This window comes from Electrophorus electricus, chromosome 18 (assembly GCF_013358815.1).
Source record: "Electrophorus electricus isolate fEleEle1 chromosome 18, fEleEle1.pri, whole genome shotgun sequence".
NCBI classification, from domain to species: Eukaryota; Metazoa; Chordata; class Actinopteri; order Gymnotiformes; family Gymnotidae; genus Electrophorus; species Electrophorus electricus.
This window is the reverse complement of record NC_049552.1, coordinates 14,826,591-14,846,563: the sequence shown is the minus strand read 5'-3', so window position 1 is coordinate 14,846,563 and position 19,973 is coordinate 14,826,591. Positions and strand designations below refer to the sequence as shown.

Here is a 19,973-nt window from a genome sequence, read left to right as displayed (position 1 = left end):
TTCTAACACAGTAATGATTAAAAAAGTATTGATTTTTTTTTAACATCTCAGAGCTTCCATATATCAATAGAAGCACATGTGTAAAGAGTTCAGAGGTTCGTGGTTCTCAACAGCATTAGTGCAGACCCACAGACCTGAGCTTTCCCCGTTTCCCTAGCAACCGAGTCACTTCCGGGTTTTCGTCTCTCTATGGTTCCCTGTCTCCTCCCCTTTCTCTCCAGCTGTTCTGAGTTTGTCTCTAATTGTAGTTTGTCCCTAATTGTATTTAAACATTGTTTCTGTGTCTCTTGTTTGTCGTTCATTGTCTCTGGTTAGATCCCGTTTGTCCTCACTCATATGTATTTAGTATATTCCCGCTTGATCTCATCCCTAGTTCCTATGCTCTTTCCCCCCACGCTCCCTGTTTAGTTTCCCTCGCTGTCCGTGTTGCTTTCCTTTTTTAGTTCTCTGCTGTCTGTAATACTTTTTGTGTTTTCAGTCTACGTTGTGTTTTCCATGAGTATTCGTCAAACTTAGTCTCGTCTAACCCTATTAGCCTGTTATTGTTTTGTTAGCCTGTTCTATTCTGTATTGTCTCCCTGGTTAGTCTGTCTGTTATTATTATTCATGTGTTCTATCTGGTTTGTCTGTTGTTCACATTATGGCATCTTTTTAGTTCCATGCATCATAACATCCTTCGCTCACCACCCCTCCTGCGTTACACAGACTGGTGTCACAGTGGACTTCACAGTACAGCAGTAGACTGCAGACACACAGTTTCTGGATATTCAGAAGAAATGAGTCAAGATGGACATCAAATCATTCTCTGCTAAATCCAGGGGCCTTTACTTACACTGAATCTTTTTAGTGACCAGAAAGACATTATTGTCTTGTTGCTTTTGTACAAAAGTATTGCTCTACATCCAAACCGTAAAGGCAATTAGAACGACTACCTTTTCTTCAACAGACTTCATTTATATTTCATTATGTTCTACAGAATCTTCATTAACATTTGTTGCAAATTATATAAATAACAATATACATTAGTTGCTCTTCATCAGGAAAGAAAGCTAAAATCATTATATTTTATTTTTTATCAAAATGTGTGCAGTGAAGAGAAGTGTGAGCATCATATAGATTTTCATTGTTTTTAGCATAAATAATAAATGAATTAATCAGTTCTCCTGTTCCTATTCTGCTTATGGTGGATTGATTCTGGTACAGTACTGATTTAAAACTTCACTTTTTGGCAACATTAGAGATGCTGAAACTTATAGACTGCTGCCACCTTATGACAGGTGTCTTACAATTTAACATTTTACAATTTCATATTCTCAGTGAATAAATATTGGTGCATGCTATTAGAATATATGCATTTATTATTTAAATAGCTTAACTAAAAATAGTTAAATTGTTTAAAAAATCTGAATATATTATTTGTGGTATCTGTAAGTCTAATGTTTAAATTTAAGACGACTTTTTTTTTTTTTTAGAAAATCCTTAGTTCTCTTCATTCAATGGCTTTAATTTTCTTCTTGCATTAAAGCAAATCAATACATTCATTCACATCTCCACAGGTTTTTGTACAGTGAATGATGTTTTCCTGTCACTGTGGGCTGCATGGCACAGTAGTACAGTGCAGAGTCTGATACTGCAGCAGAGGAGATCTTCAGATCCACACGCTTGATACTTTTATGAACGTGAGCAGACAGGCGAGGATCAAAATCAGCTGTTTGATTTTGTCCATATTCAGTCACTAAAACAATGAAATGAGGTTCTGAATTGGAAAATTGATGATACCACAGCAGATTGCCTATAGCTGTCCCAGTGTAGCTGTAGTTACAGGAGAGTGTAACTGTTTGGTGCTCTTTAAAACTGACTACAGTAGATAAAGAGGTGATGCTGTCCTGTGTGCTGTCACCTGAAAAAGTTCTTCAGTTAGTCACATGGACTGATTCAATTCAGATTAATGATTAATCCAACATGTTCAGACTGAAGGTAGTAACATAATATTTAACAATACATAATATTTACAACATGTAAACATATGTAACATGTTAACATGTAACTAAGGACAAAATGTTAAATGGAAGCAGAGTCTTACCTGTGAGTACGGTTAAAAGCATAAATAAACAGAGGAACATTGTGTTGCACTTTGCCCTCTGTCTCAGAAGTAACTTAAATGTCTCACATTGACATTCTTTCTGTACACCATAGTTCAGCTGCTCCTCCTTTTCCATGTAGTAACCAATGAGAGAGCAGGAAGCCCAGAATAAAACCCCAATTATCTAGATCATCCATATGACTCTGTAGAGTCTGTTTAGTTTGTTTGTTTAGTGTATTTCTGATAAAAAGTTTAGGTTTTTTTGTCAAGTATAGTTAGACTCTTGGGGACTCCAGCAGGTGCCAGTTAATTCTTTGTTTCCTGTGTTTAATGATATGATGGATTTCATAGTGCCATTTGAATGATGTAGATCATTTGTTTGTTGCTTTCTGTAGTGGCTCAAACAACAGACTCATACAGTGCACTATGCACTTTCAAAGTGAATTCTTATGTATCACTATCTGTGTTTAATTTCTGTTATGCAGTCTTTAAGTCTTTTTGGTGGTTCCTGTGTTAAACTGGATCACAGAAAACCCTAATCACAAACAGGCTTTGTAACTTTATAGTTGTTTATGTTGTAAACATTACATTTATAGAACATTTCTTACTTGCAAGTTATCTTCCCTTTAGTCCAAAATAATTTGTTTTATAATGTTCTTTTTCTATCAACAATGTTATCAGAATTGTGTGAACCCCTTTAAGGTTTACTTTTCTATTAGGCAGAACTGATATTATTTAAATTATTTGTACAATGTTTTAAAATATGTAATTCCTCTCCTGTTGCATTCATACAAGCCAATTGTGATGACCCAATTGCCACAGGGTAAGGAGTAGGATGCAGAGACCTCTCTCGACGCAGACAGACGTGTATTAATGTAATAATCAAATGATGAACAATAAACATTAACAGCACTCACATGTAACAGTCCAGTGCAGCATGAACATGGGCACAGGCAACGAACATGAACAGCTACCATGTACCAGCTACACAAACAATGACCAACAACAAATTACACACATACAGGGGTTTAAATACATACATAAAACAACAAACCAGGTGTAGGTGTGTGCTAACAAGGGGGTCGTGGTTACAATTGCGATAAAATGAACCATCAACAGTGAACTCCCACTGCACATGGCAGGCTGTACCATGTGATCAGTGGGAAGGGGCGCATACCGTATTTCCATCCCATTTTGTGACTGTGTGCTCAAACCTAAATATTTTGCAGGAACAGGGTTAGTGTTTGGGCCACAGGGTTGACAGCAGCATTATGGTTGCTGACATGACCATTTGTTTACAGTATTAATCCTTAAACTGGATTAGGGTTGGAGGGAGAGGGAGAGGGGGAGAGAGAGAGAGAGAGAGAGAGAGAGAGAGAGTGACAGAGAGAGAGAGAATGACCATAAGTCTCGCTGCAGCTTGTAAATTAGGTTATAAATTATTATTTAATATGTTGTTTATTTTCCATTTTCATTTGAGTGAGTTTTGTTATTATTTTGCTATCATTTTGTTTTGTTAAACTATATGAAATCGAGTACGGCATCAAAGAGAATGAGAGCAGATGCCACCTGGAGGAAGGAGGCAACAAGTGCTATTCCAGTCCTCTGCCTAAAGGGACCAGCCAGCTGAGAGTGAGCTGGTTGGCTGGGGTAGAGGGTGAGGAGAGCAGAGTAAAGAGGCTTGGCAATGGAGTCTGGTTTTTCCTAGTGAGGGAGAGATCACGGCAATGGCAGAGACAACATGAGTCTGGTTATAAGGTTACAATGGCAAAGGTGTTTGTGTGCCACACTCCATACAGATGTTACTGCATTAGAACTGGACAGAAGCTCTCACTGTGATGCAGTAAATATGTATCAAATGTACAGCAGCAAGGTAAATGTTTCTGGTACAGTGGGAGGTAAATGTACATCTATGTTCCATCTCTTAAGACAATGTGTCAACATTATTATTATTATTATTATTATTATTATTATTATTATTATTATATAGGCTTAAGTTCAAAGCAATAATTCTGGTAGTCCCGAGGCCTAAATCAGGGAAATAGATAATATATCACTATACGCACTTGCGTTCTGACATACACACAGAGGTTCAAATCTGCTAGGCCCAATAAAGGGCCTGGGCCTAAATTTAATAACTTAGATGGTAGAAATTATGAATAGATATGAATACACAATGAAGTTTGTTTCCAAGAAAGGGTAGGTTGATAAGAGAATGAGATATTAAGAAAGAAGACCAAGACTGGAGGAATCACGCTTCTTAAGAGATAATAAAATAAGAGAAAGCCATCACTGCAGGATGGCAAAAAGAAGGATAAAAGAAGACCTGAAACTTAAGGACTCTGTTGTTCTTGAGGCTCCTTTGTTGTATTCAAATGGTGTCAGTGAAGTTCATCTTCTGTTTTTCTCTACCATCTTAAACACAGACTCTTTACCTGCTGAGTGATCAAAAACCTGAGGACATGACCTCCAATCCTGAGGACATTGTACATTGTACATTGTGTATATAATCATAATATACATATATTGTACATACATTGTTAATATATTTTTGTACATACATAGAATATATATTTATCTGTATATATATTTTTTTTCTCTATGCACCCCTGGTTCTCTTCCTCAGTTTGGACAGAGCACTCTCCACCATTTCACTGCGTGTTGTACTGTGTATGACTATGTATGTGACAAATAAACCAAACTTGAACTTGAACTTGAAACTTGAACATGACACTGACATTTGGACAATGGGTACTTGTGTTGGTAAATATGCCCATGAAGATGTTCTAGCTAAAGGTACCAAATAAAACATTGTATTTAGATTGCTTTGCTAATTAAATGTCCATCAGAAAACATTCAACTAAATATAATCTCCCATTTTTCAAAATCGGGGTTCTTAATCTTCTCACAATACAAAATGTTTAACTACCACATCTTCTATCCAAGCAACCATTTCAACATAAAAGTGCAAGAAGCATTCTCTAAAGTGAATGTTTGGTTTGTCCATGCTGGATTACTGTAAATAGAAATGCAGCCAACATGGTGGTATCTGCTGGAAGACAACATGCTCCATATGTAGATATTAAGAACTCATTAAAAGAAAAACAATTATTCATACTTACAGATGGTTATACAATAATGAAAACTTGTTTTGTATATTTCATTCCTGGTAATAGATCCCCCTCAATCTTTTTATCTTGTTTAACCACTATACCACCAGAATCCTTTTTTCCAGGTGTAACTTCATTCACTAACAGCATTGTGGTTTAGCTGCTTCTCGGGTTCAAAGCAAATATTATGTGTATTACTTTTTGTAAAGGCTCTCAGAGACTTTTTATTACTGGGTGCGTACGGCACAATAGTAGAGAGCTGTGTCTGCCAGAGTTAGTCCACTAATAGTGAGCTGAGTGGATCTGTAAGAGGTAGCTGATGAAAATCGTGGGTCTGGTCTGTGCTCAGAAGCAGTACTTGACCGAGCAGGTTTACGCAGTAAATACTGTGATGGTTTGTTAGGATACTGTCTGTACCAGTAAAGAAGAACATATTGACTAGTTGAATCATATGAACATTCCAGTGTAACAGATTGTCCCTCTTTGTGAAAAACCTCAGTATCCTGATTCTGGTTTGGTCCGATTTGATCAGCGCAAAAAACACCTGTTAGAAAATGCAATAAACATAATTTAATTTTGAATCTGTGCTTCTCAAACAAATTGTTCAACCCAATCGATAGCCAGTACCTGATGCCATAATGGAAATCAAGAAGAAGTGTATCTCCATTGTGAATATGATCAAACTGAATCAGCATTGGGTGTACTGTTGATCTAATGTGGATTATAAATGACATTGCACCAGCATCAATATTACAGTGTGATTTATAAACACTGGGTGTGTCCCAACATTAGCGATGAGAACAGAGTTGCAATGTACTTTGCAATAAGTACATTGCAACTCTGTTCTTTAGGTTTAAAATGGGGATGGGGATTAAATGGGGATGATTTGTAGATCAAGCATAGGCTACTTCCTATTTTAGTGAAATGCCTGGATACATGGTACTTACAGTTGTTCAGTGAAAGGCTAACCTTACATCAGTGTGCATTCAAAACATTCATATGAACTGCTCTGCACCTATATTTGACCTTTTGAATTAAATGCTGTTTTAATGGTTAAGAGTTTGGTGTGAGAGATCACTTTTAATTCTTAGTGGTTTAAAGACACAGGATAAAATAATTTAAATATAGCAAACTATTAGATGTTTTAATGAATTTACAGCTGCTATAAAAGTAATTCATTTTAAAAGGACAAAGTTCTCATCCCTGCATCATTAGTGCATCTGTTGCTTGTCACATACATGTAAAGTGCCCAGATCCTTTACTTCAGCTACAAATTTTCTTCACCTGAATACATGAACACAACTGTGTACAGCAAATCATTGGAGTACAACTGAAAGAACTGATCTCATCATGTTCACCACACTTTGAACTGACTTTGTTATTTGTCTGGCACAAGAATGATATTAAAAGAAACATCCGTTTCAAATACAACAATCCAAGAGTAGATCATGATCTTTACCTCAAATCAAAAGGTCAGTTGTGTGTACAAGCTCATAACCCAAATCAAACCTTGCATCTACCATGACCATGTGGACTCTATCACTCAAGTTACCATGTATGAACTCAACATGAATGTGTCACTAATAGCCAACAAACCCGCTGACTAGTCACAGCTGTCAGTCCTAACTGATAGGAATCAGCCCCCTGTTACAACATCTCCTGAACAACCTGCAAAATAAAAATGAGAATGCAAAAATACACACAACAGACTCAATATGGCAGTGGCCATAACATCCATATGTTATGGCTTTCAGTAAATGAAACTTTTGTGATTGTAACTCCAATTATTCTTGAATCAAGGCACTAGGAGGTAAAGACACATGAGGTCAGGTGTAAAAGTTTGCAAAATGAAGTCTTTATTGCAGCAACATACATTTACCCAACACTTAAGGGTCTTGCTCAGGGGTCCAACAGTGGCAACTTAATAGTCTTGGGGCTTGAACCAGCAACCAACCGATTAACAGGCAAGTACTTTAACCACACCTGCCTACTCCCACCAGCTTGCATAAAAACATCTTAAGTGTCTGGTGATTCAGTGCAGTGTGTGTGGTGTTTAAATGGCAGATCTTCCATGCAGGATGTAACAATTAAGACCAATAAAAGTGAAATAACTTATGAAACTGAATCTTAACTTGTCAAACACTGAATTAACTGAACAAATTGGTTAAGAATATTTTCATGTAACATATGTAAAATGTCAGGTAACATTAAAATTCTGGTGAGACTATTGTTTAACTCAGTCAGAGGTTTTTGCACAGATTACTTTAGTTTCTTGTCACTGTGGGCTAAGGGCACAGTAATACGGAGCAGAATCTGATACTGCAGCAGAGGAGATCAGCAAATCCATACAATGTTTACTGCAGACACTCCTGGTACTGGGGGTTCAGCTTTTAGTTCAAATGTAGCCTCATCAACCAAGTAAAGAAACTGTGGTCTGGATCTGGAATACTGACGATACCACAGCAGATAATCAGTTGCAGCAGATCCATTATACAGGCAGGAGAGGGTAACAGGATTTCCTTGTAGGACATTTACAGTAGAAGACACTGGTCCTATTCCCTCTCAAGAACTATAACCTGCTGAAGAGAGTCAAAGACAAGAGGGCTGTATTTTAGAGCTAGTTTGGTTTAGTAAGTGAATACCCTTCTGTATTATTTGAAACCTTCCCCAGTTTTTATGTTGATGTTATATGTTGATCTAATGCAGAATGTCCAGTAATCATGTGCATCTTACCTAAAATGAGAAACAGAAGCCATTGTCCACTAAGACACGCCATGACTGAACTGCAGACTCGGTTTTTGCTACAGGTTCTTCTTTTCTTCTGCTTCCCTTAGAACAACACAGTGCCACATCACCTGCAATTTCAAGATTTTTAGATGAACTCTGCCCTCTTTTGGAGGGTTTACAATATTATTCTGTATGACAAGCAAACATTGATAAAGATTGCTCTATATCATTATCTTCAAACAGGGCATTGATGCAGTAATTAAAACATCAACTATTTCCACCACAGCCAGTTAAACATGGAATTGATCATTAGGAAATCATGTAAACATATAGAAGCTCTACATGTGTGCTTAATTACTATTGAATCCTCTTAAATACTCTTATAATTAAAGTCAAAGTCAAATTTGTCACTCTGCCTCACCGGAGACTTGTTGCACTGGGTAGTGAACATAAAATAGATTCATATGACATTTGATACAAAATTGCAGCAGACAGTGCAAATATGATAAATACAGACAACATGCCAGTACATGCTGTAAACTGAACATAATGCTATTAATAAAATATACATATATCTATACAGTAGATTAAATAATCCCTAAATACAGGACACATGCCTGCTGTTCCAGTGTTTTCTGTATTTGTGCTTGTCAGTCCTCACTGTCTTATTGAGTTTATACTTCATCCTTTTGTATGCACTGAGGTCACTACCCCTGCATGTCTCTTTTTTGGATGTATCGGGTTTTCCTGATTCCTCAATGGAGAACCATGGTTCGTAATTCAGATTAATCTGAATATACACATTATCTTCTAGAGATTCTGTAGTGTTTGGTTGATTTCTATGTATATGCAATGCACACTATAGTTGAACCATATGTAGCGGTTTTAACAAATAAATAATTTAATAATTTAATAAATCACAGTTGATACGGTTAATTGGCGCACCACCCTGATTAACATTAATAAATAATTAATAAACTAAAAATTAATCGCTCTTGGATGCTATAAACAAATAGTTCCGTCCAAAAGGCTGATTGACTGGGCCATGTTGGAAGCCATTGTAAAATTCTCAGTATTTGCAAACCTGAGTATGTGTTGATGGTGTTTGAAATATATATAAGTCAAGTGTGTTGTGTTAAATGTATCGCTGGTGTGTAAACAATAAATGTCTGTTTGAACGTGCCTCTTCCCCACATCCTATTTGCCTCGAAGCGTCACATTGTTGTGTTGCTTGGCAAAAAAGGTTTGTTATCAGACTACATTGCCTGGCGCAAGAATGGTTTATTGTGAATATTGTTAATAATAAATTTGATCATTTATTGAGGACTGGTGTATTTTGTCAAATGGTTTTGGTGGTTATCTACATTTATTATCTACTAGAAGATCCATAGATTTTCTTATGACTAAACAAATCACAGTGGGTTTGAACATTTCATCAGGTTTCTGGTTTATGTGAGCGTGTAATATCTTCCTTTCATTAGGGTTTCTAGGAACAGTACATTTCTATACTGTACAATATTCTGTAGAATAGTACAGAAACTGATTCTGTAGCAGATAGTTTAGAATTAGTAATGAAAATCTACGAGTTTGTGTTTTTACCTGCAGGAAATGGCAAAGATCAAAATAGTTGATTATTCATAGTTAGTAGGGTGTTAAACACCTATTTATGATATCACATTTGTAAGGAAATCAGCAATTCAAAAGCATTAGATTTATCATTCAATAATAATCATGTTTATAAGTTTTTTTGTTTTACTGATACTCTTCTGTTAAGAATTTGTCAGCTGTAGTTATTAAAGTCAAATAGCCCCCTCTATTGATTAAAGCAACACTGTCATATGAACTACTTTTTGTACAGTGTAGCTGCGTTTCCTGTCACTGTGGGATCCATGGCACAGTAGTACAGTGCAGAGTCAGATACTGTAGCAGGGGAGATCAGCAGATTCACTTTCTTATCCTTTTTGTGAAGTTTGACAGCCAGTTGTGGGTGAGGTGGTTCAGCTTTAGTTACATGCTCTGTTGCTACCATAATCAGCAGCAGAAACTCTGGTCTTGATCCAGGCTTCTGTTTATACCAGTGTAGACTATAAGGTGATCCATCATATGTACAGGACAGTGTGCTATAGCTGCCCTCAGTTATAGATATGGTGTGGTTTTCTGGTCTAATGCCACTGTCTGCAGGTTCAGCTGTAAAAACAGAAATGTTGCTTTTATTAGAATATTAAACTCCAAATGCTATTAGTTTTGTGTACTAATTCTGACTTACCAATACTGGGGAAAGGTATGAAAACATAGAAGAGTAGTACGATGTTCATCTTGAATGTAAGTTCAGATCTCGAGCTTTACACAAAAGTGGCAGCTTCTCCTGAAACATACAATACTCTACATGGTCTACTCTCACCATATCAAGCTCCCCCCACTCATACAGTAATCATTGCAATGACTGACAAACCCATGTGTTGTGTTATCTGCTTGGTAACTAATATTTTGGATATAAGTTGTGCTAAATCTAAGAAATTTAATTTTCAGTCATGACTCATTTAATCATTGTTCAACTAGAATGATCCTCAAAATTATGTAAATTATGATGGTCATAAGTGAATTTTTTTAATTTATTAGACAGATGGAATGCTTATCTGATCATTTTCAGATTTACAGGCTGAGCTTCATGATTACACATAATTCATTTATTTTGTGTTTAATGCCTTTAATAAATTTTTTGAACAAGATCATTATTGGATATTGCCTCCTCTGTTTTAATGTTATTACAATATTTCATTGTTTTTTACATTATGTACCATCCATGTAGCCAGTTCAGTGTAAATGTGGGTGTCTCAGCTACTCTCAGTGGGCCTCTGGAGTCTGTTGAAATAATTTTGAGGGACATGGAGAGTGTAATATTTCAGGAACAGCTGCCAAATAAGCAGTTGTTAATTTGTAAGACATGAATGGGGTGGTTGGTGGCACGAATGGCCACCCTCCTGGCATCCCTGTTTCCGTGGTCTCCCTGTCGTGACTGTTTTCCTTTACTTCCTCGCTCTGTTCCTTGGTTTAGTTTTCTCCGCCCCTCGTCTGTTCCTTGATTCCAGTCCGTGTTTTGGTTCTCCCTGTTCCTATGTTCACCTGAGTCTGTTTAGTGACTAATTGTCCTGGTTATTTAAGCCCTGTGTTTGGTTTCCCATGTTGTTGGTTACTGTGGTAAGTTTAGTGTGTTTGGTCGTGTTCAGGTGCTCTCACTCTTTCTTTTGCCTAGTTTATTTATTTCTTTTCCTCAGTGTTTTCCCCATTTCTCTGTTTATTAGCCTCCCATGTTTTTGTTACCCTCACTCATTAAACCACCTCCTGCATTTGAGTTCTGCCTCTTGCCTGGTTCCTACTAGCAACAATACAGTTGGTCTTCAAAAGTAGAAGGCCATCAGACTGGAGGATGAATAAGATTTAGAGCTTCTTAGCTCCCCCTACTGGCAGAATCATGGCTCAGCATCAGTCGTATGTGGTGATTTTTGTATGGGATAGTTGGGGTTCCTGGCACTGGACTCCAGAGCACAGTAATACAATGCAGAGACTGATACTGTAGCATAGGAGATCAGCAGAAACACTTTCGTTTCCTATTTCTGAAGTTTGATGGAGAGTCATGGGTGAGATTGTTTAGCTTTAGTGACATATCCACTAACTTCATCAATCAGCTGTAGAAACTCTGGTCTTGATCCAGGCTTCAGTAGATACCAGTGGAGACTGTGAAGTGATCCATCATATGTGCAGGACAGTGAGGCATCGCTGTGCTTTGTCAAATGTTGTGTTTTTTGTCTTTACAGATTAAGGCATTATAAAATATTAATGTTTGAGTTTAAACCAAAGATCAATTTATAGGCACCTAAACCATTTATTAGTTGGTTATTATGTGGAATGTAATTAATCTATTAATTAATTATTAATATTTTCATTATTTCTTCTAAAATGACAAATGGATGCAAGTTTGACTGATTTGGTGACTGATTTTAATGGTTGACTCTGTTAAATGCTTTTTGATATTTATTACACATTTCCTCAAGCTAAAGAATGTGAAGCAGGCTGCAAATATACTCCAGTGATAAGGCACTGTGCTCGAACAGTGTGTCAGGGGGACATAAAGAGATCCTGCAATGTGCTACTCTCTTTCAAGGGTAAAAAAAATAATAGTTTTGGACTTTGTGATGTTACTGGGGAGGCATCTAACTATAACCTTTTTGTTATGTTTCATCCAAGAAGCTTAAGTGTATTATTGACTTTGCTTTCATAGATGACTATGTTCAATAATAAAACCAGCACATTTGAGGTAATATTCGAGTTTTAATGTGACATCAGTCACATCAGCTACTTGGAGACAAGAACAACCAAGACAAAAAAGACTTCTTTACATTTATTAACCTTTACATGTATTCAAGAGCCTGAACTTACATCTCTGCTCTCACACTCAAAATCCTCCCCTTGCTTACTAGATTCACAGCCCACACACGTTCTTAAGGAAATCTTTCCTGAAGTAATTGAACCTTTAATAAATTTAATGAATTCCTTGAGCATTGGCTACATATCTAAATCATTCAAATTAGCAGTACCACTTATCAGAACATTCACCCTAGACCCATGTCAGCTGTCAAATTACAGGCTGATCTCAAACCTTCCAATTTTATTTCCAAGATCCTAGAAAAAGCTATAGCTCAGCAGTTAAGATCATACCTGAATCTAGAGCCAGATACATTAAGTCTTTCAGTCATGGTTTAGGCCTTATCATAATACAGAGACAGCACTGATTAAAGTAGTTAATTTCCTGTTTTTGGCTTGTGACCAGGGTTATGTTTATTTGCTTATACTGCTTCTGAGTACAGCATTTAATACTATAGATCACAACATTTTACTAGACAGACTCAAAAATATTATTCGAATTAGGGGAATAGGCCTTTCCTGGATTAAATCTTATCTAGCCAGTGGATACCAGTTTGTTAACATAAATGGAGGCTTTTCAGCATACAACAAGATTAGCTATGGTGTCCCACAAGGATCTGTTCTAGGGCCTCTGCTTTTTTCTTTATATATGCTACCTCTAGGTGACATGATACATAAACACTGTTAGTTTCCACTGCGATGCTGGTGATACTCAGCTATGTGTCTCAGCCAAACCAGAGCACGTGTTTCATTTTAGTATTACTGAGGAATACATAAAGGCTGTCAGACACTGGATGTTGAGAAACTTTCTTTCACTTAATCCTGACAAAAGTGCTCTAGGGAGTTTTTCCTTGCCAATGTCACCCATAACTTGTTAACTGGGGGCTTGACTCAAACATTTGTTAAGATGCTTTGTGACCCAAACTGTTGTAAAAATCATGATATAAATCAATTTGACTGGAATATTAGTGTCAGAATATGCAGCGATTATAGATTGACACTCATGTTTAGAAAAAAACAGGAGTGGATGGGAACAGGCAGTTCTGGGAAAGAGTCACGATTGGAACAGGGAGTTCTGGGAAATAGAGTCACGATCGGGAGAGGCAGGCATGTCCATTAGATACATGTTGTGTGACAATTAGATGACATTGAAAATGATGCACAGGCACATGCATTAGTGGCCACGGGTTTTGGCACAATTTGGCACAGAACAGAATGTCAGACATTTACAGATCTACTAAGCTGATTTATTAAAATCAGGTAACAGAAAGAGGGTGAGAGCCAAAGCATTCAAGATGACAAATCCGAACAACATCCGTAGTCACAGTTAAAAATGCAGTCCAGGTCTAAATCAGAGAATCACAAGAGACAGGCAGACAAAAGCAAAGAGAGGAGGCAAAGACAAAAAAACTGGAATGAAACAAAGCAGGCCAGTAATGAGAATGAAAGCAAACAGTAAGTCGATACTTTGCAAAGAAAGACTGACAAAGCCATGGCTAAACATAGCTATAGATAATGAGCAACAGGTTGATTCAGTAGTCCGGTGATGAGGATCTTATGAAGAGATACATAGGCAGTTGGGAGTTGTAGTTTGGTATGTGACTAGTGCAGCAAAAATGCCGTAGTTTCCTGTGAATGTTTAAAAATTATTCACTTCTTATTCGCCTTCCAGCTGTACAGTTCAGACTCAGTACCAAACCGAATCTTCATAAAGATGTAAACGTGGAATTCTGGTCTGGATTGTGGATACTGTCGGTACCACTGGAGATTATGTACAGTACTACTAAACTCTTTGTAGTTGCAGGACAGAGTAACATTACCACCCTGAAGCACAGCTTCATTGAGGGAAAGTGGTTCTATTGGCTCTGCTATAGAGTCACCTGTCATAGAGAAGAGACCATAAAGATAACAGGTTTAGTTCATGCCATAGTTACATAAGTCTGACTATCACGCTGCTCTTTTAAAACAACACATAATTTAACTCATATTCTACACTTACACTGATGTAATAAATATAATTTAAACAATTTAGTCTAAACTCACCCAGTGAAAGCCACACACACAGGAGTGTAATGGTGAACATGAGTGGTCTTGTCAGAATGATAATTTTCTGAGATATTTCTTTACTCTTATATCCTTTTATCTCTATAAAGCTTTATGAAGCTCCTCCCCACAGCTCTGCGTTAAAAGAGGTCAGGGCCTAAGGCTTAAGTTCAAAGCAATAACTCTGCTAGTCCTGAGGCCTAAATCAGGAAAACAGATACAGTAGAACATTATATGCACTCATGCTCACTCACTCACTCTCACTCTCTCTCTCTCTCTCTCTCTCTCTCTCTCTCTCTCTCTCACACACACACAACACCCCACAACAGCACACTCACATAGGCTCAAATCTGCTATGCCCAATATAGGGCCCGGGCCTAAATTTAATTATAAATAATGATAAGAGAAAAGTGATGATCAAACAGATATTAATACACTACGAGGTTTGTTTTCAAGAAGGGGGGAGTTGATAAGAGATGAGAAGGTAAGAAAGAGGACCATGATAGGAGGAATGACACTTCCTCCAGATAATAAAATAAGAGAAAATCATCACTGGAGGATGGAACTCCCCGAGGGGGGAGAAAAGAAGGATTAAAGAAGAATTCTAATTTAAGGATTAAGTTGTTCTTGAGGCTCCATTGTTGTATACAAATGGTGTCTGTGAAGTTCATCTGTTTTTCTCTACCATCCTGGCTGACTCTGATTGCCTGCTGAGTTGGATTTAATTTTTTGCATTCTTCACCTCACTAGTGCACCAACTGTAAACTAGTTTGATTAAAAATCTTACAATGCTGGTAGCAATTAGATATTTTTTCACACTAGCAAGACTACAATTTTTCAAAAACCTGAGGATATGACATTGACATTTGGAAAATGGGTAATTGTGTTGGCAGATATGCCCATGAAGATGTTCTTGCTAAAGCTACCAAACAAAAAATTGTATTTAGATTGCTTTGTTAATTACCTGTCCATCAGAAAACAGGCAACTAAATATGATCTTTCATATTTCAAAATTGGGGTTCTTAATCTTCTCACAATGCAAAAAGTTTAACTACCACATCCAAGCAATGACTTCAACATAAAAAGTGCTAGAAGCATTCTTTAGTGTGAATGTTTGGTTTGCTCATTCTGGACTACTGTAAAAAAATGTAGCCAACAGCAACTTCTCTGTGGGAAGATGGAGGAGTACCATTGTACACAAAACCAGGAAGTAATCACAATATTTAAATAACCCTCACCAAAATGATTAAATTGGTATGATTTGTAGACTGAACATAGGCTACTTTCTATTTTAAGCAAATACCAAGGTACATGGTACTTGCAACTTACTCAGGTTAAACCTCACCCCAGTGTGCATTCAAAACATTCATATAAACTGCTCTGCACCTGCAAGTGACCTTCTGAATCAAATGCTGATTTAACAGAGAAGAGTTTGGTGTGAGAGATCACACACAAACACACAAACAAACAAACAAAAGCACACATACATTAAATTGGTGTGTGGAGAGGGGAGGACTGGAACACAGAGAGGTTATGATTTCCACTCACTGTGGGAAACCTCCAGATAGACATCCATATAGAAACTCCAGATACACATTCATCTATATACTCCACATACACATCCATCACATCCATGCACAGCACTGGGATATTACCAACACCACTGTACTGTAGACTGTTCCTGCAAATATAGTTTAGTTAAGAAAACAAAACAAAACAAAAATTTGGCATCACTCTATTAAATACTTTGTCATTGGCTGAATGATGATTTAGCAGTAACAATACTGAATATCAATATGAAGATAATCAATAACATTTGGCATGGAAATTAAGAATGAGAATGAGTTGGGAACTATCAAAATCCTGACCTATCAATGAACACTAGAATTAAGTAGTTTTTTTTTTGTGTTACCACATGCTTGTAATGGGTTTCCTTGTTTGTAACCAGCTGTGGTTTGATGTACAAATACAAAGGAGATTGTCTAGTATTGTTTTCTACAGCTTCTCAGAAGCTTTGCATCACTGGGCCCCTACTCTAAGAGCACAGTAGTAAAGAGCTGAATCTGCCAAAGTTTGGTTTTGTAATGGTGAGTTCAGTGGAGGTTCTGGTTGTTGTTGACTGGAACCGAGCAGGTGGGGCAGACCCAGATCCACTCCATAACCGAGCACCTTTCCGCACTAAAAACTGAGGTGCTTGGTGAGGATGTTTTCTGTACCAGTAAAGATAAACATATTCACTTCTTGGTTCATATGAACAGCTGAGTTTGACAGACTCTTCCTATGCAATATTCAAGATTTCTTCTTTTGGTCCAATTTGGTCTTCACAAAATATACCTGTAAATGAAATTTAAAAGATCATATTTTACAGTTCTAACAATTTTCCTTCAATGGATTATATGATTATGTGTTTATGAGTATTTCCTCTTTAACCTTCACATACCTGATACTAAGGTGAGGATGAGGAGTGCTCTCTCCATGATGAATAAAGACCCTCCTGTTTTTCTACTTTGTGTTTTTATGAGGCTCTCTGCAGGGGAAACTGTTATGACCGATGAAATGTATTCATGTAAGGAACTGTTTTTATGATATCGTGTCCTACAATCACAATGTGCTCTGAAGCAAAGTAATATTTTGTAACACAAAGAGCCTTGTTGCCTTTGGGCCTCGTATTTGCATATTTACCTTCTATGTGTGTGTTTGTCCCTGTCTCTACCTTCCTGTGTGTGTGTGTGTTTATATAAACTATATGGACAAAAGTATTGGGACACCTACATATTACAGCTACAGCCACTTTTATGACATCCCATTCTAAATCCAGACAATAAAATGACGTCACTGCTTTGCAGCTGTAATAGCATCCACTCTTCTGGGAAGGCTTTCTACAAGATTTTGTAATGTGTCCATGGAAACCTTTGCCCATTTATTCACAAGTATTTAGAGAGTAGTATTTGATTAATTTTATTGTCAACTTTTTAAAAGAATGGAGCACATGTAAAAATATGTAATATACTATAATAACAGTATGTAATATAAAACTGGGACAGATTTGGAAGCTGTTTAATAATGATGCTGGTATTCATTAAAATAATTTTGAAGAGCAATGGATATTATTTTTAGGCTACTACAATTTTCAACTGTCAGGTGATAAAGCACAACTGCAGCTAGTAACGTATGTGTGTGTCTGTGTGTGTGTGTGTGTGTGTGTGTGTGTGTGTGTGTGTGTGTGTTTGTACAAAAATCCCCATTCATGCTTCTTACAAATGAAATAACAATATACATTAGTTGCTCTTCATCAGAAAAGACTAATGTCATTGCATTTTTGCCAAGAATGTTTGCAGTGAAGTGTGAGCATCATATACATTTTCATTGTTTTAGTATAAACAATAAATTAATTAATACCACCCCCAATCTCCTTATGGAGCTTTCCTTCAGATGCAGTCCTGATTTAAAACTTCACTTTTTGGAAATATTAGAGAAGCTGAAACTTACAGAGTGCTGCCACCTTCTGGCAGGTGGCTTACTTACAATTTCAATGAATTTCAAATTTTCAGGGAATAAACACACACACACACACACACACACACACACACACACACACACACACACACACACACACACACAAAAACAAAAACAAAAACTAATATATATATATATATATATATATATATATATATATATATATATATATATATATAATATATGCATGCCCATAGAATGTATACTTTTTTTTGTTAAAATAAATAAAATATCTGAATACAATACTTGTGGTATCTGTAAGTTTTTAGTTCTATTATGTATCATTATTATTTAGTATGTATTATGTATTTAGTATTATTGATATTTGAGAAACACAATGGCTGTAAATTTCTTCTTGCATTAAAGGAAACCAAGAAATTTATTCACATCTCCACAGGCATTCACAATGAAGTTTATTCACACAGGTTTTTGTACAGTGTAGCTGGGTTTCCTGTCACTGTGGGCTGCAGGGCACAGTAGTACAGTGCAGAGTCTGATACTGCAGCAGAGGAGATTTTCAAATCTAAACGCTTGACACTCTTATAAACGTGAGCAGACAGACGAGGATCAGAATCAGCTGTTTGATTTTCTCCATATTCCATCATTAAAACAATGAACTGAGGCTCTGAATTGGAATATTGGCGATACCACTGCAGATTGTTCGAAGACCCAGTGAAGCTGTAGTTACAGGAGAGTGTAATTGTTTGGTCCTCTTTAAAACTGACTGCAGAAGATAAAGAGGTGATGCTTTCCTGTGTGCTGTCACCTGAAAAAGATCTTCAGTTAGTCACAAACTGATCCAATGCAGATTAATGATTACTCCAACAGGCTGTTACTGAAGGTAGTAAAATAATATTTAACAATACATAATATTTACAACATGTAAACATATGTCACGTTAACATGTAAATAAGGACAATATGTTAAATGGAAGCAAAGTCTTACCTGTGAGTACTGTTAAATGTATAAATAAACATAGAAACATTGTGTTGTATTTTGCCCTCTGTCTTAGAAGTAACTTAGAAGTCTTAGAAGTAACTTAGAAAGAATTGGCATTCTTTCTGTACATCATACTTCAGTTCTTCCTCCTTTTCTGTTTGTAACCAATGAGAGAGCAGGAAGCCCTGTATAAAAACCAAATTATCTAGATCATCCACATGACTCTGTAGTCTGTTTAGTTTGTTTGTTTAGTGTATTTCTGATCATTTGAGATTTAAAGTTTAGATTTTTTGTCAAGTAGAGTTAGACTCCTGGGGACTCCAGCAGGTGCCAGTTAATTCTTTGTTTCCTGTGTTTAATGATATGATGGATTTCATAGTGCCATTTGAATGATGTAGATCATTTGTTTGTTGCTTTCTGTTTTGGCTCAAACAACAGACTCATACAGTGCACTATGCACTTTCAAAGTGAATTCTTATGTATCACTACCTGTGTTTAATTTCTGTTATGGCGTCTTTAAGTCTTTTTGGTGGCTCCTGTGTTAAACTGGATCACAGAAAACAAACAGGCTTTGTAACTTTATACTTGTTTATGTTGTAAACATTACATTTAAAGAACATTTCTCACTTACAAGTTATCTTCCCTTTAGTCTAAAATAATTCGTTTTATAATGTTCTTTTTCTATCAACAAAGTTATCAGAATTGTTGTGAACCCCTTTAAGATTTACCTTTCTATTAAGCAGAACTGATATTATTTAAATTATTTGTACAATGTTTTAAAATATGTAATTGCTCTCATGTTGCATTCATACAAGCCAATTGTGATGGCCCAAGTGGAGCAGGATGCAGAGACCTCTCTCGACGCAGACAGACATTTATTAATGTAATAATCAAACGATGAGCAATAAACATTAACAGCACTCACATGTAACAGTCCAGTGCAGCATGAACATGGGCACAGGCAACGAACATAAACATGAACAGCTACCATATACCATCTACACAAACAATGACCAACAACAAATTACACACATACAGGGGTTTAAATACATACATAAAACAACAAACCAAGTGCAGGTGTGTGCTAACAAGGGGGTATAGTTACAAATATGACAAAATGAACAATCATCAGT

The 19,973-nt window shown here is 36.6% G+C and overlaps 1 protein-coding gene and 1 gene segment (V, D, J or C); both read right to left on the bottom strand.

Moving 5' to 3' along the window:
- Positions 1-6,829: 6,829 nt before the first annotated feature.
- LOC118242990 lies at positions 6,830-10,255 on the bottom strand. The segment is given in 3 exon segments: positions 6,830-6,861; positions 9,817-10,107; positions 10,187-10,255. Coding segments are annotated over 3 exon segments (372 nt in total).
- Positions 10,256-13,992: 3,737 nt separating this feature from the next.
- LOC118242989 overlaps positions 13,993-19,973 on the bottom strand; it is a 173,154-nt gene continuing 167,173 nt past the window's right edge. The window contains exon 4 of the mRNA XM_035536492.1: positions 13,993-14,222. Coding sequence (XP_035392385.1) covers positions 13,993-14,222 — 230 coding nt within the window. The remainder of the gene's footprint in view (positions 14,223-19,973) is intronic.